General features: G+C 44.6%; 2 protein-coding genes across 6 annotated transcripts; both read right to left on the minus strand.

The window, feature by feature from the left end:
* Positions 1-296: 296 nt before the first annotated feature.
* Positions 297-5206, minus strand: csnk2b (casein kinase 2, beta polypeptide). Its single transcript, XM_030789171.1, has 7 exons — positions 5151-5206; positions 4371-4451; positions 3865-3967; positions 3381-3496; positions 3022-3097; positions 2525-2714; positions 297-1711 (listed from the first exon to the last, which is right to left on the minus strand). Exons 2-7 carry the CDS (start codon positions 4440-4442, stop codon positions 1621-1623), a joined length of 648 nt encoding a protein of 215 aa, XP_030645031.1. The 5' UTR covers positions 4443-4451; positions 5151-5206; the 3' UTR covers positions 297-1620.
* Positions 5207-7735: 2529 nt separating this feature from the next.
* On the minus strand, positions 7736-22242 carry prrc2a (proline-rich coiled-coil 2A). 5 transcript variants are annotated; one of them, XM_030788654.1, is made up of 17 exons: positions 21973-22242; positions 18934-19085; positions 17608-17785; positions 16890-16986; positions 16599-16674; positions 16157-16300; positions 15687-15934; positions 15198-15280; positions 14868-15016; positions 14608-14710; positions 14207-14405; positions 13808-13900; positions 13117-13666; positions 12670-12923; positions 11918-12212; positions 11516-11741; positions 7736-11385 (listed from the first exon to the last, which is right to left on the minus strand). In XM_030788654.1, the coding sequence occupies exons 2-17, from the start codon at positions 19046-19048 to the stop codon at positions 8391-8393; spliced, it is 5805 nt and encodes a 1934-aa protein (XP_030644514.1). In that variant the 5' UTR covers positions 19049-19085; positions 21973-22242; the 3' UTR covers positions 7736-8390. The 5 variants fall into 5 exon arrangements, with proteins under 5 accessions (XP_030644514.1, XP_030644517.1, XP_030644516.1 ...); XM_030788657.1 differs by lacking the exon at positions 13808-13900 and having other exon boundaries at positions 8391-11385; positions 13117-13663; XM_030788656.1 differs by lacking the exon at positions 13808-13900 and having other exon boundaries at positions 8391-11385.
* Positions 22243-22551: the final 309 nt, after the last annotated feature.

The raw sequence follows: 22551 nt of genomic DNA on the forward strand, positions 1-22551 counted from the left end.
CGATCAGACATGCTGGAGATAAACAAGCCTATAGTGCAGTTAGGAACAGTAACAAGATCGTCACAGAGTCACCCATGTCATTTGTAATGTTCTCAGACACGTGTCCTCGCGCTGACATACTCGCAGACACAGTTAAGCTTATTTGTACTTGAAATGAAGTTGTATCAATATGTACTGAGCTTCATTAGAACTCAGCCTGTACAGATATTCATTCTCAAATGAACCGCTCAACCCATGCAAAAAAAAAAAAAATATGTCACACAAAAAAAACACACAAATCAACCAACTTATAGGAAAAGAAAAGTTTATTGTGAATTCTGAAACCTGGTTCCTCATCAACAGTTGCAAAGGAAAAAAAAAATCAATAAACAAAAACAATAATTACAACCTTTACACACCTCATCCTAATCGTTCACACAAACCCATTCTGGCTTCATTCTGCTTTTCACTAACACTGGGAATAACAAGGGGAAAGTAACAATTAAAAAGAGCGTCTGACTTCACTGAACAACAAAAAAAGATCTTGCAGAATTGAGGATTTCCTTTTGTCTCATAAATAAACCTACAACACGTGGAGGAACATGACAGGCGGTAATGCAGATGTGGTTCTGAGGGGAAAGTTCTAGTTCTTTTTGGAGCAGTTCTTCTAAGGTTAAAATTCTGTTATGGCTGTATACATCTGACTGACACAGACAGAGAGAGCAGACAGGTTCTACTTGTGTCGTTCACAATCAAGGTTTCTTTCTCCGCTTAAAACACGCACTGAAAAAAAACAGTGTATTTTCCACACCCTGAATTAACAAGTCCTTGCAAATACACCTCTTGACCCACGTGTTCCCACACGGTAAGAAAACGCAAACCCACAACTGGTATATAGATGCTGTGTGACTACTTTAAGGCAACTGACAGAATTGTTTGGATTGCTGGAACCGAACACGTCTCACTCGTGCTAAATTACGATGATTTATGTGGCAGAGAGGCACAAGATGAGAGGAGGGCGCAGTTTAGGCTTATGCCATCCTTACCCCTGGAGTTAACAGCGTTGTCCTGATACAATTCTGGGTTCTCTGTCTGTGACAGCCAGATAATATGATACGAATGAAGAAGAACACCAAGCCATTCGTTTTTTTTTTTTTTTTTGAAGAGTTTGAACTTGAACTGTAACTTATTACCATGGAAACACACCAAACAAAACACAGATCGGTGTATTATGTCACTATGAAGGATGCTCTTCATTGGCTCATCTCTGGTCTTTACATACACTAATTTACATCCATCTGTTTTTCTGGGTTACAGAGTAGATACTCACATCTGCACAACCACCCCTACTGTATCTCTCTATGTATGTGTGTGTACATGTGTGTTTGGTTGTGTGTGTGTGTTTGGTTGTGTGTGACAAAAGAAGGTATTCAGAGCTTTAAGTGTGTGTCATATACTCACTCTCTCATTCAATATTTAAACATCTCTCTCAATCAACCTAATCTAAAACAAATCATAGACTGCTGGAAGAAGATGAGGTTCTGTAAGGAGTTGGCCACAGATGTTCTCCGCTCTTCCTTCTTCGTTTCCCGCTCTCCCACCCTACCTCTCTCCTCACTCTTCTCCTCTGTTCTGTGGTCCTTAGCGGATGGCCTTGACAGGGCTCTTGAAGCTAGAGGCAGCCTGCAGCTGAAGCTGGTAGGCCATTGGGTGGATCTTGAAGCCGTAAAGCCTGGAACAGACAAAACAAAAAGACCGCGTGAGCACAGATAATGGTTCTCTTTCCCCCCCCCAACAAAACATGTGATATGCAAGCTCATATCAGCAGAGTTGTTATGTTTTGTTGGATAATGGCCATGATGTGAACTCAAAAAAAAAATCAGGAGGAGGAAATAATAAAAACAAAAACAAAACTTTTCTCTTGTTCTAAGCCTGACTTGACCTTTTGTGTAGGTCTGCAAAATTATGAGAAAAGAGAAGAACAATTGGGATTATTCTGACAGGCATTGTAATTGTGGTTAACAGAGACATTCCTCTTCCATTCGTACACTACCGTCTAAATATACACAAGAAAAAACTGAGCTGAAAATTGTCTTCCAAATTTGCGTTTACTGCACTGTGAAATAAAGGCCGGCAGCATTTTATTCTAGGGCTGTTTGGCAGTACAGAAGTATATATGAAAGGAGCTAATTAATCTCAAACATTTAAGAATAAGTTCACCACTGAAATAACTACTTATTGTGCAGCTCTGTTCATGCTGAGGTCATGTTTACTTCCTCTATCAAAGCTCAGAGCTGGCTTTCTGACTTCTAAGAGTTTAACACTTGTCGAGCCCTAGACTTCTTTATTTTTGACTGCCTCCTCTAAACTGCTTCTGAGTCGATCTCAAGTTGTACAGAGTAGCTCTTACATGCTACAGCAATCTGAATATCGCTAAGGAGAGAGCTACGATGGGTGTGTCCCTAATAAGATGAATCAATGAGCGCAGATGTGCCACATGAGGCCTGTAGACAGATGCAGGGGTTTGTGATTGGCAGACACTGACCTGGGCACGAACTGATTGGCAGGCCTCTTTGGCCGGTACTCAGGGTGCACCATGAAGAGCATGTGGGGAAACCCTGTGCCAAAGTATGCCCCATCCGTGTGGTGGTGCCTGGAGGACTTGGGAGTGTACACATCCATGCACTTGGGGCAGTAGAGTTTCACCATGGCTTCACCAGGGATGTCTGACAGCCCTGGACGCAGACAAACACACAGAGTCAGGGGACACAAACATAAGGGCAGACGAGACAGAATTCACTCATTGTAAAACATGAGAGAAAAGTTTAAGGACTGAATTACTATAATGACTTTCCGTAGAACTAACAAACTGTACATTCGGTATTAATGAGTCACTCTGTTAAAGACTAACTGATCTCATGCCCAGACAGGACAGTAAAATAATCCGAGAGGGGAATTCCAGAGTGATATTTATGTACAACAAAGCTGGAAAAACAACGACCTCAGTGACATTCACAAGCTTACAAAGCAAAAGAGTCTCACCAATGGGCAACATTGGCTGGTTCTCACAGTAAACACGGGGGCAGTAGCCAAAATCCCCCTGCTGATACTTCTCCAACTGCGGGAGCAAAGGACGGAGCACACTGAGTCACACAACCCACACAACATGCCAAAGCCATTCTCAAGTTACAGAAAGACAAAGCAAATTACAGTACCAGCAGCTTCAATATTCCACTCCATGTCATTTAGATGTCTCTGAGTACTCTTACGACTGTAATATGCACAACGCATCCATGTCTTAAATGGAAGGAACATTCTAAATACTAATAATGTCGTCTGAGTACATATCAGGGTATTAAATATTATGTAGTGCAGGTATAATAATTCTCTGTGGGTCGTACCATCTGGGCGATCCCGCGGTTGGTGAGGATGTAGCGTGCGTGGATGAGTCCATACAACATCTCAGCAGCCTGTTCTATCAGGTCACTCTGATTAGGGTTATCCTCCAGCTCCTCATCTAATACAGAGGACCATTGTTTTTTTTTCACACCAACCCCATACAGAACTGATATTACAACACATCAAGACACAATATTCATATGGCCACGTCTAGCCATTTCTTCAAGTATAATTCTAAGGATGCCAGGCAATACTGGTCTAACTATATATTGTGATTAAAAGGGTCATTTCAGTCATCTTTTTACACATCATACAAGAATGTCAATATTCTGAGAGACTTATATATTAGAATATGCGATATGATAGGGACAATCAAAATCTAATATGACATGGTTCAGGTTCAGTTTCAGCTTCTCTCTCTCTCTCTCTCTGGGGAACAGTAACTGGTGTCATCGAACACATATTAGGTTCTGGAATGTTACACACCAGGCTCCAGATCCAGAATCATATCCAGGGCTTGTCTGTAGTGTGGAACTTGCTCATTGAGTCCAGTCAGGTTAAATTTGTCCTGAATGTAGTCCTCATCCACCTGTGAGGTTGAAACCACATTTTGGTATTTGAGGGGGAAAAGTTCATTCTCTAAATGGTCCTAGTGGACTAAAGCTGACACAGAATACATTTCCCACAGTACAGGGGCTTGTTAGAAGTACCACAAATAAATATTGGAATTTCTTAATCTCGCAGAAATGGCTAACTATTAATGATCATAAAATGTTAGGTAAGGAAATGAGATTTTTACATCAGTTAATCTCACAAGATTTGTACAAAATACTGGCTTTGTTAGCAAAGCCCCTTTTCTAGTGAAGAGATACTCCTATCGGGAATATTCTTACAGATGAATTTTAAAGGAATATGACAGTGTCTAATTGAAGAACTACGTTTAGAGTTCCCGCAGCAGAAATCTTCAAAAAGGTGTGACAGCAGATGCATACCTCACAAAAGAATTCGTTCCCTCGTAATCCACAGAACCAAGAAATCCATGATACTTCTTCTGAACTACTCATTTTGGGAAACTGGTGACAACAAAGGGAGAGATTAGGAAATAAGTTTGGGAGGAAGATAACAGGTCAGACCTCTCTCTTCTCCACACACATATAGCTACACTAACTGATATATTTTTATATTACTCTTGATGATAAATGCGATCGACACAATTCTCCAGTTTGACACAAAAACCTCTTAAAATCTAGACTTTAGGTCCTACAGGAGTACTTAAAACAGTGACAATGGCGAACAGGTTTGCGTTGGGGAGACTCAATCAATAAACATTTCTGTATCCTTCCTATATTGCTTCAGCAGAACACGCAGAGAGCTAGCTATCCGGCTAATAGACTATTTTACATCGTTCTGACAAAAACTGATGACACATGTGTACAAGAGGTTGACACAGAAAATCACTGGTGCACAACTTAAGCATACACATGTTAAAGTGAACGAAAACGCAAATACCGTATCAAGACTCAACAGCAAATTCAGTTGTTTAGCTATGTTAGTTACAAAGCTAACCGACCAAGATGAGAATTCAATATGGCGGACAGCTCAAAACTAGGCCGCATGAAATTCGATCATCCTGATTTGAGAATCTGGCGGTTTGCTCACATATCTATCTCTTACTATGGTGTAAATGTAACCCGGCCGATTGTTTGAGAATAGACTACTGAACGAAATGAATCTTATACAATTCATGTGAGTTAAACAAGCACAAGTATTACCTCCCAATCCTCCCAGTCTCAGTAAGCTGCAGCAATAAAAGTGATTGGCGTTTTTCGCTTCTGGCAACGCGATGACGTTAAAACCGAGTGCCGAAAGATAATTTGAGATGTCATGGGTAATGTAGTTTATACAAGTTTTTAAGCTACGCACAATGACATATTTTAAATAGAGACATTGAAGTTGGCTATGTAAGTACTCCTGAACAATATTAAGAAATATTTCAATAAACGCGTCTTTAACTCTGACCTGTTTGGTTAGTGCTGCTGGAACACATTTTCTCTATAGGACTGCAAAGCAGAAGTTACCGTTTCCTTATCATTAACAGCATTACTGTAAGCATGTCTAACAATATAGTAGTGGCAACGCAACGCTATTGCCCGGCATTAAAAATACGTACGAATATGCAAAGGTACGTAAGTTGACACGTGCTTTTTGTGCTCTGTTAAAATATTGAAATTAAGATACAGTTACGTCTTTCTACGTATACGTGTAATTACACATCTTCTGGCCTTGACGTTATCCCTCATTCCGGCTGTTGTGAGATACTGTTTCATTGTCCATTTCCATAGTCCTAGAATCAGACAGACAACGGCACTCCAAGCTAACCCCATAAAGTCACACAGCAACAAATAAAGACCACAAACTTTTCCATTAAAACAAAAGAAATTTATTTAACTTTTTCTCTGTATACTTTTTTATTATAAGACACTTCTCTGCTTGTACATTGCTCCCTTGAACTTAAAAATGGCAACATTTGTTGGTGGGAATGTAAGTTGGGGTAAAGAAACTTAGACACCAATATACATACATGTGTGTATATCAAGGTTCCAATAAAAATAAACCATAGATGCTTAAACAGCTTAACCCACTTCAGGTACCTTGGTAATGCTGGAAATATAGTACAATCTTTGAGTATTTCAGGAATACATTTTTACTTTTAATCTTTTTATTGAAACATGGGTACATACAATATGACCACATCAATAGATAAGAGTAAAGAAGGGATGGGAAGATTCAGCACTGAAAGCCTAAGAGTATATAGCTACCAATGAATACAGGCTCCGTGAGCTGTGTCTGAGGATGTGTCCATGCTTGGCTAAAACGTCAGTGTGAAAAGGAAAATCTAACCACTTCATTTCCTTTCCTTAGCATGAGGGAAAAAAAAAAAAAAGAAATTTACCATCAGTCGATTAACAATTTTTTTTCCACTGCAATTACTTCATCTGGTTTAAACACATACACACACTTGAATGTATATACGTGAATGTATATAAGGAAGAAAGCTGTAAATATCATCCTCGAATTGTTTAAAATAAACAAAAGTGTGGGCTGACAGGCCAAATATGTTTGCCTTCCATATGACTGCTTCCCCCCTAAAGAGAACAGTACACGTATGGTCAAGAAATAAATGCACACTCACACATACTTACTCATGTCCTACTCAATATCCCCCAACTACTCTCCAAATAGAAGCATTCCCAGCGACAAAAAAAAAGAAAACAAAACAAACAAACAAACAAAAAAAGAAAACAAAAAACAAAACAAAACCCCAACTTACAGCAGTGAAATATAGATGCCCGCCAAAGTACAGAGACACTTCTTTGTTCTGCTGCAATTCGTTTAAGTCTTTGCCTTTGAACAGTGCATGTAAATGCTATCTTTGTGAATGAGCGAGTGTATGGATATTTAAGTGTATGCATGGGCACTACATTGACAGTCCTTCAGTATACTGCCCATTCTCAACCAGTGTCTAATCCTGTAATGTAACGCTTTCAAGGAGGGATGTTCACTCCTGGGCAAAAAAAAAAAACAAAAAACCCAAAACAAAAAAAAAAAACCGAAAACAAAAACCCACATCACACCTCGACAGAATCTATGCAAACAGCATTTTTCTGCATCGGTTATGGATCGAAGAGAATGAGGAATCGTCAGCTTCGAGATAGACGTCTTTGAACTTTGGGAATAACTCCTGAAAGCAGAGCTTAACATCACAAGCTACTCTGTCAATACCAAATATAAACAGAGAACTTAAAATGACAGAATGTGAGGTCAAGTAGAACGCTTCTCTATGTTTACTAGAACCACTGAGTCATTGTAACAATAGCACTATACTCACTGGCCCTACTCAATTAACTGGAACCAGAGAATAACATTTAGTAGACAGATGAGAGAGACCTCTGGGCAATCATGGAGAAAGTAACAGTTAAAGCAAATACCAAAAGTTTGTTATTCTAAAGGAGTGTTTTGCATTAAACTCACATACTATAAAGGCAGAAATAAATCTTAAAGCAACATTAATCATGCTCAGATGTCATCTTCAAATTTAACGTAAGAAAAAATAACTTTGTATGTCTTATTTTCAATTGTAATGTGCCTTATGTTTTTAAATCTGAGCTTTTACTAGATCAGTGACATCTGTTGAGAGATCAATAATTGAGAAAACTGAGGAAGGGGAAATTGTATAAAAAGATATTTTAATGACCTGCTTTGCAGAAGAGAAAAAATACACACCCCTAACTTTTTTTCAAGGGAGGAAAGATTGAAACATATATTTAACAATGAGGCAAGGAAAAAAAAAAAAAACACAAAGGAGAAATAAATCTACGTTACAAAGTAAGAATCACCATAGTCCCTCCTTGAAGGAGTATTTCCAGAACAGCTATACTGAGTACACAACCCTGTCCCTCCCCCACCCGCCCCAATGTTGTATAAATACAGACGCACATGACAAACATCGGCCTTCTTCTCATATGTTGTCAAGCCACTCATCTGTCAGCTGTTACTATGAACGTGTGATTGTGTGACACGCTGCATGTCTGGGTGATGTCATACTGTGCTTGTATATGCAAACATGTAATGGGTCTTTATGCTCGTAAGTTTCATTCAAAGGATGTTAACATTTAAAATGGGATCAAGTATGAGTAAAATCATTCCAAGTAAGACTGGGAGAAGCGGGGTGGGGGGGGGCATGAAAGGGAGCAGTGTGAATTTACAATAATGAGACGTACAACGGCTGATAAAAAGAAAAAGACAGGAAAGGGAAATATAACGAATGTGTTCACTGTCTCCTTAGCTATGCATTTGTACAAGAATGTGCTACTATGTTAAGGGAGGAGGACAAAAAGATATGAGACAGGGCTACAGAGAGGGCAAGGAAAGAAAGGGATGCATTTGAAATGTTTTTGAATAACAAAAACAAACAAAACAAAACAAAAGAAAAAAAAAACCCCACACACGCTTCACTTCCGGTTTTTGGGAGAGGGCCAGTTACCACGCTTCTCACCACGACTGGCCCCACCATTACCGGGACCCCCTCCAACTCCACCTCCACTGGGCGGCCCCCTGGGGCCTCTACCTCCACCGCCACCAGCATTGACCCTCCGATTCTGCCGCTCCATCCCGGGTCTCTGGCTGGAGAAACTTCTCTTGTTAGCGGCCGATTCTTTCGCCGTCATCTCTCGCTCACCACCTCCCCCGCCTCCTCCTCCTCCTCCACCTCCTACTCTTCCTGAAGGATGGTGGTGGTGATGGGAGGAATAGGATTTACCACCCCCCTCTCTCTCTCGAAACTCAGTGAAGTCACTGCTCTCTGAGGCAGTCTCCCACTCCTCATTGGCTTGGTCTGAGTTCTGGTTGGAGACATCAGGGGACTTGGCACCCCCAGCAGGGTTGTGGTTGTGGTGGTGCTGTAGATGGGTCTGTCCAGCGTTGCCCTGGTAGTGATGATGATGGTGGCTGTTGAGATTCACGTTCCCACCCCCGAGGTGACTGCTGTTATTGTTATTATTGGTAGATGCAGTGACAATGTGGTTTGCATCTGAAGCCCCAGTTGTGTTAGGTGCACTACCATCTGTCTCTTGTATGGAATTCTGTAAGGGCGAAGTAGGTCGCTGCTGCTGCTGTCCGCCCCCGCTCCCGATGATCCTGCTACTTCCATTGATCCGAGCAGCGTTTTCTCGTTCTTGCTTTAGCCGTCGGAATCTGGGAGGCTTGTCTTGCTGATGTTGAGACCGGCCCTGGCGTCTACGGCGCGGAGGACGTTCAAATCCTCGGGGAGGGTAACCGCGCCCGTCTGGAGTAGGCTGAGACAATGTCTGCGTAGCAGGGCCGGTAGAATTCGTAGTGGGGTTGGTTGAGGGCAGCTGCGCCCCTACACCTCCGTTTTCAGTAGCCCCTGGCTGGACAGATGTTGGTGCACCGGGAATGGAGGACGTGGGAGGATTTGTACCCTGAGACTGAATCTGGTCTGCTACCTTCTCCTTCTTATCCCCAACTGCTCCACGGCCTGAATCTTTCTGAGGGGAAGGTTGTGAGGGAGCCTGCTGCTTTCGAGCCGCCACAGAAGATTTCGAAGACCAGCTGTGAGAAGCAGAACCAGATCTGTGTCCGCCAGATACTCCTCCACTGCCGCCGCTTCTGTAGATGCCTCCTCCGGCACCACCTCCACCCCTGCCTCTCCTTGAGGGCACACCTCTTGGGGTGAACACCCTGGCCTGGGAGCTTCTAGGCGGAGCCGACGAGGAGGAACTACCTTTTGTTGGGTTGTCATTCCCTGTTCCGTTCCTGGCATTAGGTTTTCGGTCCTCCTTGTCTGAATGGGCAAGGTCGCTGGCAGCACTCTCACTACCTGTTTCCGAGCCTCTCTGCCTCCTCCTCTTTGGGACCTCTTCGTATTCAGAGCCCTCGCTACGGGTTTCGCTGCGGTTTCGGGCACGTGCAGGATTCGGGTGTGAGCCTCCCTGTCCGTGCCTGCCGCTGCCCGACGACATCTCCCTCCTGTAATCTTGTGCGGCAGACCCGTGGTAGCCACTGTTAGCTGCAGATCTGCTGCTCCGGCCGCCTGCTCTTCCGCGGCTGCCACCACCTCCTGTGCTGCCGGTGTAAGTGCCCCTGTAGCCTCTGCCTCGTCCGTAGAACTCTCCCCGCCCGCGACTTGACCGACTGCCCCTAGAGGAGGGGTGGTAAGTGGTCCCCCCTGCGCTTCCTCCTCTATCATTAGAGCGATCCCTGTCCCTTCTGGACGGAGGACCTGAGGAGCTCGCTGCAATGGAGCCATCTCCATCTTTAGGTCCTTTGCCTACACCTCCGCCTGCAGCTCGCTCCTTGCCTCCATTTCGGGGTTTGCCTGATGGGGCTGTGTCATCCTTAGCAGAGGTTGACTGAGATCCAGAAGTCTGATCTTGCTTGGCTAATAATTGGCTAGCGTCTTGCTCTTTATCTTTTCCTGAGCCTCCAACTGTCTTTTCTCCCCCTTCCCCTTCACCAGCCTCTCTCTTCATTTCCTTTGGGACGGGCCTTTTAATAGGTCCTGCCCTCTTGTTGCCACCTCCTGACTGGGCAGAGGACTTATCAGACAGCTGATGGGTTGAATCATCCCCACCAGTGTTACCACCTATACCAGAGCCTGACTTTCTGTTATGGGCGGAGCCGCCACCCATGTTACTGCTCCCAGGTCGGGGGCCCCATTGGGTCTCAGTCTTGTGCTCCCGCCCACGCTGACCACCTTTGGAGTGATGCTGCTGCACTGGCTGCTGGGATGACTGAGGGCCATGTGTGTGGACGTTTCCTGCTTTGTCCATTTTCCTTCCACCACCCTGCACAGTTCCAGAATCGTGCTCATGCTGAATCGGAGGGGTATGATGCAACAGCTGTTTTCCGCTGCCGTCCTCTCTGGCTGAGGAAGAGGAGCTGGAGGAGGAGCAGGAGGAGGAGAGGGACGGTTGGTGGAGAGGGGGTGAGGGGTCTCCCTTTTTGGGATCCCCCACTCTCTCCCGGTCCCTACCATTCTCCTGCTTATGAGGATGGAGGGAGAAATGAGAGGGATGAGGGTGTGGGGCATGGTGATGCTGAACATGGGGACTGTTCTCTAGAGGAGAGAGATCAGTACGACCATTGCGGTCATAATGGTGGTGCAGGGCACCCCAGATTTGCCCCTGCTGGCCCCCTTGAGGACCCTCATCCTGATGGCCAAAGCCATGCAAAGTCCCACCACTGTTGCTCCTTTGCTGCTGGTGCGATGCCATCCTGGATCCAGTGTCAGGGAAGCTGCTGTAGGTTCCCCGTCCACCCATGAAGGACTGGTGATGAGGAAGATGGCTGCTTCCCTGGCCACCAACTTGAGTCCCTACAGGTGGTGGGGTTTGGTTAGAGGAGCCTGAAGGGGAGTTAGGGGCATTGGGCTGCTGAATGGGACCTGGTCCTCCTTCACGCATACGGACTGGAGGGGTATCGCTCCTGGGAAGGTAGGACAAGGAGAATTAATGCCAATACATCCATAATGTTAGTAAAAATGACCTAATTCAAAGAATGATTTTTTTTGAAAGTCTCTCAAATATTAAGGCCCTGAAACACAAAACGTCCATACCTTGGTCCTTTGCCAATCTCCTCTTCCTCAAGAGCTTGCTTCTGCCTCAGAGGGGAGCTCAGTCCCCGACCCTCACCCCCTCCGGGGAACACATCTGGCCCCCAAGCCAACTTTGGATCCATAGGAGGTGTCCCACGATGAGGATGAGGTGGTCCTCCGTGCTGCTGCCGATCAAAGGGATCTGACCCTGATCCACCTGAATCAGAGCGTTCCCGTCCCATCAAGCCTGAGTCAGAAAATAAGAGTCTACTCAATGCCATACATTTCCACAGACATGTTAAGTCACTCTGCTGTAGCAACTTTATTTCTGATCAACATAAATACATCCTGACAAAATGACAGCTACAACAATACACAAAACTATATTATACAATTAACTTTATTTTTGAAATGCTGACATACCAGTGGGGTGCATGCTGGGGGGATAGTAGTCCATGGGTGGAGGACGGCCCTGAATTATCCGTGGGTCCACATAGCCCATCATCATCCAGCGGGGGTCAAAGTTCATTGGAAGATGAGGTGGGCGTCCCATGGACCCAGGTGGGTAGAGGGTTGGTTGCTTAGGGCCAGATTGAGGTGCAGAGCCAGGTGAAGGCCCCTGTGGAGCCTGTGGCTGGGACTGGAGTTGGTTTGAGGCTTGGTTGTGCTGTTGCTGCTGCTGCTGCTGCCATTGCTGCTGCTGTTTAAGGAGCTGCTCCTGTAGGGGATGTTTAAATTGAATCAACGTGTGTGTGTGTGTGTGAAAGACTTAACCTGACAAAACAATCAAAAATGTAAGAATTCTCTTGCATCAGACACTGCATATCACGTGTCTGCAAGTCACAGTCACGTTATCAGACTAGCCACTGAGGATTGAATTACAGCATTTCCTGCCAAAATAGAGGCCGACGTAATGCACTGGTCCTGACTCTGGAGTTTTCATTAACGATTATATTTATGTTGCCCATAACATGACCACATTTGACTTTTGGAACTCCTTGGGACAGCCTGGGAAACAGCCACACGTTCAACGTATTTAGGCTATTTAAATAAAAAGCATCTGTTGTTTTAGTTTCACACATGTTCCAAAACCTCATCAAAGACAACTGTCTCTCCTCTACATGCATGAAAGAAAATGACAATTTGGGTGAACATAAAGCAGACCCAGCACTGACCTGCTGCTGCCTCTGAAAACGTGGTGGAAGAGATTTCTGGTATTTGGAGAAACCTTGACCAAGTGACCCACTGCCCTGTCTTCCTGATCCTCCACCAACACTCTCCACCTTAACATTGTCCTCTCCACCTCTGGAGCTCCGGACGTGGACGCCACCCCCCACGGTCTCCTCTTTGGCTTCCCCAGGCCCTGCTGTGTCCAAGGTTTGCTGCTGTGGCTGCTGGGATGCTGGAGGTTGAGGAAGCTGCTGAGACTCTGAGGACGCAACATCCATGACTCAGATTACAAAACATATCTAGTGCCAGAGAGGTTTACTGTTCAAGGGGATTTAGTATAAGGGATCATGTCGTTTTTTTTACTTAAAAGTATAGGAAGAATAATAACTGCAATATAATCGTTTTCTCTTCCATCCATCATCACTTAAAGAGAGATAAGTGTTTTGACTGACCAGTGTTGGAGTCGTAGCTGCTGTTACTGCCTGCCCTCTGTCTGTTAGTACTGTTGACAACTGCTCCAGCTGTGCTCCCAGGCTGAGAGGACGAGAGGGGGGCCTCTTCAGGGTCCACGCAGGGTGACGGAGGCTGACTGACATTAGGGGAAGAAGCAGAAGCTGACAAAGAAGGGCTAGGGCTGTTGGCGGGAGCCTCGCCAGCGGCAGTGGGCTTGACGGTCTGCTGCTGTTGCTGTTTCTCATCCAGTCTCTTCAGTTTTTCTGCACATGCAGCACGCCTCTCTTCCTCCATCCTCCGCTCCTCTTCCTCCCGTCGACGTCTGGCACGCTCCACTGCAGCCGAAATCTCGGATGACGACTGCTTTCTCCTCTGCCGCCAGGCCTCGTCTTCATCCTCTCCCTGAGGCTGGGGAAGCAGGGTGGATGAAGGTGGAGGGGTGGGGCCGCCAGGTAGGGGCCCAGTTTGCTGCTGGCCCTGAGGACCAGGAAGCTTCTGTGAGGCCACGGGAGGGCCAGCGGATGCCGACTGGTTTGTGGGCCGGTCCTGCTGCAAAAGAGTGGCTATTAGCCTTAGCAGCTTGACAGCAAAAATCTGTTTTTTTTCTGATGGTTAACAACTCTTCATTTAAGTTTTTTTGTCACATGTGCTATTCCTTCATGCTCTATTCCGGACCCTAACCCCGTGTACCTGTCGGTAGTAGGAGTAGGGCCCCTGTCCAAGAAGTGGCCCTGGTGGGGGGGAGGGCTGCTCCCGAGGGCCACCCAGTCCGGGCCTGCGTCCCTGCATACAGGCACACGCAACACTTAGCGAGTATCCCAGGAAAAACATGCATTTTCCTGTCCTCCGCATTCCTTAAAACTGATTTGTAAAAGGCTTTTTTTTTTTTTTTGCAGGAACAGCCCAAGGAGCCAAGTCATTAGTTGCCCTAAGATTCTTGATTCGAAGGTTTAAATTCCCCCTCCTATTTCCGAACTGCCTTGTCTTAATTCTCACATAAAAAACAAAAAGAAAAAGAACAAGAAAAAGAAAGAAAGAAAAAAAAATCCTTTTACACAGTGTCCATGCTGTCTATAACTAGTCTTGTACCTGATAAGATCCAGTGCTGCCTTGCCCTCCCCAGCCACTACCTCCCTCCTCGGCCCATGCTGGCTTGCTGGAGGGAGGTGTCTGGCCATCATCAGTACTGGAGGGAGGGGTGCGGCGTGTGTCCCCTCCACTGTCAGACGTTCGGGAACGTAGCACAGAGGTGGGTCCTTCTTGGGATCTCTGCTGCTCTCTGGGTTCCCTAATGAAGCAGGTACATGGAAACTCTGTCACGCTATAAATTTCTGTCAGATGTCATAACTGAGAGAGGGCTTTCTCAACCAAAGAGACAGAATTAGCTTAATTTAGTTCAGGTAAATAAATTACATTTAAAAAGTTGTTGGAATATGGATATGGGTGTATCATGTAGTGTTTTTTCCACAAGCAAGACCGAGTTTGCATACCGAGTGCCATTCTTAGTTTCACTCCTCTCCTCTTCCCCGTCTTCCTCTCCCTCATCATCACTGAACTTCAGCTTGGCAGAGTAATCAATCTCCTCATGTGCCCCTGCCCACAGAATTAAAGGGGAAAAAATTAAAAACAGACAATCCCAGAATTTACATAACTCCTACAAAAAGTCATCCAAATTTTGAAGTAATTTGTGTGAGATTATAGTTCTATATTTCAACAGCACTTTGAACTGAAACAGTCTTGTTTCTCTCACCAGCCCAGCCCTCATCTCCATCATGGTCAAGCTCATCTAGCTCTTTCAAGTCGTCCTGTTTTAGGATAGAGGGACGTTTCACAACCTCGCCACGAGGACCCCCAGGTGGACGGCTGTCTGGGCCTGGTCCACCCTGCGAACGAGAGAATCTGGAGAGAGAAAAAGGGAACAAGCATAACAGAGTTAAGAAGGGGCGGGTGAGAATAAGAGGGCAGTAAATCAAAACAAACAAACACTGCCAATATGAATGTGAATTACAACTGTGCCAAAATGTTGACCACTGAAGATTAATATTGACAGATAATGACCCCTGAGAATAAAGTGTCTTACCTAGGGGCCTCATTTGGTGGCGGGTACCTGTAGGGCCCTTGAGGGCCGTAAGGTGGCGGGAAGGGCAAGTACGGTGAGTACATCTGGAGAGGACACAAAGCAGAGGACAGAGATGAGTTAGATAAGCAGCTTACACCTTCTCTGGTACATTCGATTCAGATGGGACAGCTTTCAGACTGGCACTGCGCTTTCAGAGTCTGAAGGCTGACAGATCGCTGTCTCTTTACTGACACAGGACAGATGCTACACCCATCTGTATTTCACACAGCCAACATAATGCACAGATGGACTAGCAATCACAAAAGTTTTCCTTATGTTGCAAAGAAAGCGGTTAGACTCGATGTGACACCTGAGTGTTAATTTAGACATTACAGGATCACAAACATCACATCTCTGCAGCAGCCGGAGAAAGTCATTGTTCAGAATGCTCTGTATAAACTGTATACTGCACGGCTATCAGTATAGTGAGGGGTAGAAGCTTTCACTCACAAAGGGAGGCATGATCCCTCTATAGGCTGCAAACTGGGGGGCGACGGGGGGTTGGGGGAGAGGCAGGGCGGGGCTGCCGGCGGGAGGGTTTCTAGGTAGCCCATGGGAGGTCGCGTTCTGCTGGAGGGAAGGGGCCCCGGCAGCACCCTCCATCACCATGGCTCCTCCAGAACCGCCCTCCGATACCCCCTCCCCAGCAGGGGTGGGCGCCAGGGCACGGCCCCCACCATCCCGCCAACTCGTAACATCTGTGAGAGAGAGAGAGAGAGTAGCTGAGTTTTCATGGTAGTTGCTCAAAGGGTGTACTCAAAGATAGTCACTTTCGTAATAAAAAAATCATCATAACTCTGCAATATTCCAATTGCCATGCCTGACCACTAACGTTCAAGTGAAAATCAGAGAACCAGTGGTCAAGACCATGTTCAGCACAGTCTTAGCGGTGCAGCAGTGCTGAACGGGGTAGCACTCACTCTGGGGGCGGAGGCTTGGTCCGGGCCCATACCACTGATCTGCAGTGGCCTGTTCTCTGCCAGCTTTGTCCTGGTCTCCAGCCGCCTGCAGGGTGGGAAATTCCTCGCGAGAGAATGGCGATGGTTGGTTTGATCCCCTTCCACCTGCAAACAGAGCAGATGTTACTTAGCTAAATTCCTGTAATGCAAATGTTACAGGGAAACAATGGACAAAAAACTGCTCATCACCACAGAGAATATAGCTGCCAGGGCACATTGGGGTAGGGGGGGCTCAAACAAACAAACAAAACAAACACAAAAAAAACAGACTGTAATTTATTACAGCATGTAATCACAAAAGGCCCAGGGAGCAATAAAAATACATGTCTTAAAGGTACATGCACTAGTACACGCACACTGGCACATGCGCGCCCTCACACATACAGCGTGAAAGGGACCTCACCATCTCCTTGTGCTCCATGTGTAACACTGGCCTGAGCCCAGGACTTTACTCCTGCGGCCTGAGCTGGAGTCGGGGCCTGAAAGGAAAACACAAAACTCTCTCAGCTCTGGCACAATCTTACACTTACGACACCGTACTCTCCTAATCACACCAGGAAATATCCACTTGTCACCAACGGACTGGCTCAAAAACTGAAAAAGCCTTCACAGTACCCAGGATATTATGGTAAATACTCATTTGACGTAACAGTGTTTAATGAGCACTGAAAGTGTTGTTATCACAGTGCAGCACCTCTTGAGCGGGGGGAGTTCTCGGTTGGGTCAATACAGGCGTCTGTGAAGCCCCAGGCTGCTGCGAATCCGGCTGCGGAGCTGACGATACATCGGTACTGTCAGAAGAGAGAATTAAAATAAATAAATAAATAAATTTAACATGATATCACTGCTCTGTCCAAACCACCGACCCATCAGCCTGTGTGAGGTCTATAGGGAAGGACATCTACTTCAGTTCCTCAAAACTAATCAAACACAGATTGGCAGGACATTTTTTACCCATATACTGAATTAACAAGATGTGCCTTAATTGATTTCTTGCGTCCAAACAGCCGAGGTAAGCACACTTCCTGGTAGAAACACTAAATCACTTAGGCTCATTGCTCATTATGTTAGTGCAGTATAGATTAAAACAAGGAGAGGAGCTGGAGGGAGAGACAGAGTTTCGGAAACAAGATTAAAAATTATTAACTTGTTCAAAGCTCAGATGTACAAGAAACACAGCAGTGAAATCAGACAGATGCAGTTTATTAAGAGTCATATTCAGCTTAGATTAATTTTTCACCCATTTAACTCAATTACATCTAGAACATGCAGGAATACTCATACACAGACAGTCAAAAAAAAAAAAACCTGTTTTATATTATGCACATGTTTGGGGTGTAAATGAAAATGCACAGCTGCTGCACTGCATTACAGAGGTAGGCAGCGAAGTGGCATACATGCACTCAGCTCACCTCTTTGGGTCTGCTTGTTCCTGCTTGCTTGCCCATCCTGTGCCGTCTTTGGGAACGAGCGAGACGTTGGGGTCGTTACCTTTGTTCTCTGCCTTCAGACTGGGCAGGTTGGCAGGTGGAGGCATACGCCGGGCAGAGGAAACTTTACCAAGAGACTGCAAGCCATGACGAGGGGGAACTATTGAAAGAGAGAGTGAGAGTGAAAGGGAGAAAGAGGTCAATGCCACAGCAAGTGCAGAAACACGACACCGTCTTGAAAGAGAGGCAGATCCTGAGGTAGTGCGTCTTGAAGGGCGGGGGGGGGGGGGGGGGGTGTACATTCAAGTAAATGTCAACTGAGAGAATGAAAACAAGTGTCCTTGATTAGCATTCAGTAAGGCAGGGAAAAAAACTTGAGAACCAGCTTGTGCACATTTGTTTGAAACTTTAAAATTAAGTAGTCAAATGTCACCGACCAAATCAAAATCCATTCTGGTATTACAACCAGCTAAGCCAATGAAAAATGCATGTAGCTGTACAGAAGTCGGTCTGTGGTACTGCACCAAGCTCTCAGTCTCAAGCTGCAGGCTGAAAAGCACATCTGTGCTGTTTCTCAATCCCTTATTTGTTTCTGGGAGCTGGGAAGAAGGCCTCTGCGCTGGGGGAATTGTATTTAGAAAACAGGGACAGCTGCTTAGATCTGATAGTCAAGCTTCTGAATAAAACATAGGGAGGAGAATGTGCGGAGGTGAAAGCAGGATCACAAGCAAACTTCTGTCTCAAGTCAGCCCTCTACAGTACAGGAAACTGCCTTGGTCAGCGTTCACACAACAGGGAGGCAGCTCCATGAGTCAAGGCCACTGCAGGTTCAATTTATAATGTACAGAACCACTTTAACACAGAAAATCTTCTTGGCCTCAGGGTCATGTTGTAAAGACTATCAGGTTCATACGAAGCACATCACTTGATCAATTTTAATGCAAGGAAACCTCTTATGGCCAGTTAGGCAAACATGCAAAACCACAATCTGTAAGAGACAGCAGCTTCGATAAAGACAGCACCAGGACTTGAAAAACTGAGAAAAAGGCCTAACAGCCAACTGGATATCCATAGATGCAAACAGAATGCTGTGTAGTTTGTCTAAGCCTACACCTTAAACATGACAGACTAAATACAAAAACATGCCAAAATTGCTGTCCAAAGTGAAAACACTGGCTCATAGCAAATATCAGTTTCATGACGCATAAAGTCCAGGCAATAGTACTATGTGAGAATTAAACTGGATGAATTACGGCAAAGGAACGCATTACAGACAATGTGGAGGGTAAAGTCAGATATGCCACTCACCAACAGGCTTCTGTGTTTCAAGGCTCTTTCCTTTGTAGGTATCAAACAGGTTGAGAGACGCATACTTGGTTTTGCCATCCTTCCCCTTTGCCGTTTGCCCAGAGCGCTCTGACATTGCGCTGTACGCTCATTGAGTATGGTGAGCCCTGAGACTGAAAGACAAAACAGAGAAAGGGATTCACAGACAGAAACCATAGTGGTGAAAACCTTTGCACTTATATCTATACGCTGAAGAAATGCACCGTTGCCTGACAGTTAGTTTGACAGGCGAGGAGTAAGCTGTACGACTAGCATATCTAATCGAGCGCAGGAGTGGACAAGCTAAATGTGCAGAGACCAAGGGCCAAAATTTTAATGGTCAAGCAAAAGACAATCAATCCCCTACACGTCAAAGACCCCTCAATAATTTAGAAAAGGACTAGGCCTAAGTCTACGTAGGACTGCACACCTAAGGTCAGACACACTAAACTTTCAACAACAAAGATTAGACTACCTCTCTAAACACCAAGGGGACAGTTAGAAAAATTACTCCAGCACTGAGCCAATATCATATGTATCTACCATCATCCAATGGCTTCAGCCTACCATATAAACTATGGCTTATTCAGGTGAAACTGAAATAGGCCTATGTGCACAGAGTACAGTATCAACACCAGACAGGAAGACACATTTACAACAGGTCAAAGCTGGCACAATTATATTGGATTAGAGGCAGCCACATTGCGACTAGACTTTGCTATCTTCCTCTTTGGCTTGAAACTGGGTGAGCTCATATGGACTCACAAGGCGTGTGAAAAATCGTAACGCTAGCCAGCAGATGTCAGCTAGGTAGCAAAAAATGAATGCCAAATAGGAAAGTGTTTATGACTTTTGCTCAAGGAAAAACAGAAGCAAGAAAAACAGTAAGAGCTGGGGTTGCCATGGTGATGTATTATAAATGATTTTTCTCTGTGTCTGCCTAGAAAGAGGGTGCATCCATGGCAACACCAGAGCTAAGTGTGTTTTAGCGATCATCAAATAATATCCACCGACTTGATACAGGTCCAATTCTTAAGGACTCATTCAGCATTTTTTGATGGAAGCTCGGAACATGTACCACTTGCTACGTGTTCATTTATAAGGGTAAGTATAAATTAGACCAGTATCTCACAAAAGCAAGCAAAAGTGTATTGATCTACACCATAATAGTGGAAAATCGAGAAATGTACATGACCAGCCAAAAAAACCCCGTGGAAAATCGAGAAATGTACATGACTAGCCAAAAACAATCGTTTCTGAATCGAAATATTTTTCTTCATGAAAGTACAAATGAACCAATGCGAGTATATAAAGAACAAATATACCACTTCGCATAAATCTGACAACCACGGAGGACCACAATATCGCCTTATGACAATCTAATGTGTTGAAAATTGCATTACACAACTGTCCTGTAACGTGCCGCCGTATGCAGTAACTATCCACTCATCGCACGTTCGCTGAAACTACAGTTCGTGTATATTTCCGAAGCCAAGCCAAACAAAAAACCTTAAGGTGTTTAGCAAAACACAAAACACTAGTGCAGGTATATACAGCACTGGATAAGCATGAAAGTGAAAACAGTACAATCACCACACAAAGTCCAGTAACTGCCAGCAAGAAGGGCTATGTGACCAAGTAAATGCAGTTATTACACTTGTTTAACTGAGATATGCTCGCATCTCGCAATAGCAGATACTCTACAGGTCTATACTGAAAATCATACCAGGCAGTGGTTACCGCATTGGTTACAAGGCATTAACGGTTAAAATAGCGAAGCTAACAACAACAGACATTCCGTGCTGTGCAACCATTCCAAATCAAATGGCGAAAGAAATTCAATCTGCGCAAAAGCCTTCTTTAATAACCTATTTCTCGAAGACATATAACTTATTTTGTACAGTATTAGAATATTACTACAGACAGCAGTACTCAGTAAAAATTGGAAGTGAGAATTACACAACACCGTCGTGTTTACTACAAGGCCTGCAGTTTGGGAAGAACTTGCGCTTAGGCAAAGCAAAGAGATTAGAAAATTAGGTCGTGGGATGGCCGGCCAGCTAACAAGGTTTCTTGTTGCGTAGAGATTAGCCAACGATGCTAAGCTAATGCTAACATCACCGCGGCGTAACATACCAGGCTAGGCCAAACTAGGTTAAAAGAAGCACTTTAGGGAATAACTTTGTATTGAATAACTGCGTCTTACTAATGCAAACAAAAGATACTTTTTGAAAAAAACATGTATTAGGGGAAGTGTGAGGATTTCCTGTCCAATTTATATCGCTGCGGTGATGAAAGCAGAGCCAGTTGAGGCTCACATGCTAGATAGCGAGCAACCAATGCACTTGCAACCAGCAAGTTAGCTTCATCTGAATTCGGCCTCCATGTTTCTTGTTGGGAGGGGGTGTAAAACGTTTCATAATTTACAGTATGGAATTTTCTGAAGACGTTAAACACTAAAGCAAGTCATATACCGATTCATTAGAAACTGGAGGGCAAAACATCTGCTATGATCAACATGTACCGCACATTCGACAGCTGTGCTGCGCTGAGTCCTGACTAAATGATTTGATAGAGAACAAAACAAAATGGCGGCAGAGGCTACATAGAAGGCCCATCTTCAGCACCACTATTAAAAGGAGAGATCGGAGCAGAAGCTAAGCCATGGGTGATCGTGGACAAATACATTCAAACTCATACATATAACGCTACAAGAGTCATTATAATCAAACAGTTAAACCAATGACTTTCAAAGTCAAAGTCTGCAATGTTCATTTCTCCCCTAAACACTCCTCTTAACGTGTACGAAATATTAAAATAGTCAACCAACCTAGCTGTAATAGGCTTGCTATAGTGTTGCTAGGATAACTTGAGCTAGAAGGCTAACGGATCCTCCGATTAGGCTAACATAATACTCCAGAGATGATCAACACCGAAGAGAAGACACGCTTGAACTAACATCAGAACAGTATTTCGAGTAAATACGATGTAACGGTTTATTGTTGAGAGGTAGCTACTAACCTGGTCTTGTCCCGACTCGTCTCGAGGATGTATCGCTGAATATGAGCTAATAAAAGTTAGCTAGCTAGCGTTAGCCTCCTATCGGCCACAGTTCACGTTTGGCGATTTCAAAGCGTAAATAAAATGAAATAAATGATTGCTGCTTTGAAATCTGAGAGGGAATACTGAAGACGGATGTGTGCAGTGAGGCTTACTTGTACTCCTTTTTCTTTTTCCACAAATTAAATGAAAAAGGAAAAAGAAAACATTACAGAGAAGGATTAGTCCGTCACTAAAAGAGCCGTCAACGGCTACTAGAGACGGTGAAGCAGAAGGGGGTGGGTGCAACTTTGTAGGGAGGGGCTAAATCAACATGAGAAGTTCCAAAACCTATTCTTATCCAATCAAATGTGATATACTGAATTATTTGTTATTTGCATTGATTTAAATCACGCCCTGTGCTCAACGTTTCACGTCTTTCTTCTACTTACGTAATGCGTTTCATGCGCTATAAAAGTGCAGCTATCCTTGGCATTACAGCAAAACCCATCATGTACATATCTGTACTGTAATTCATTCATTTTTGGTGGAATTATAACA

Source organism: Chanos chanos, chromosome 12 (genome assembly GCF_902362185.1).
Source record: "Chanos chanos chromosome 12, fChaCha1.1, whole genome shotgun sequence".
Lineage (NCBI taxonomy): Eukaryota > Metazoa > Chordata > Actinopteri > Gonorynchiformes > Chanidae > Chanos > Chanos chanos.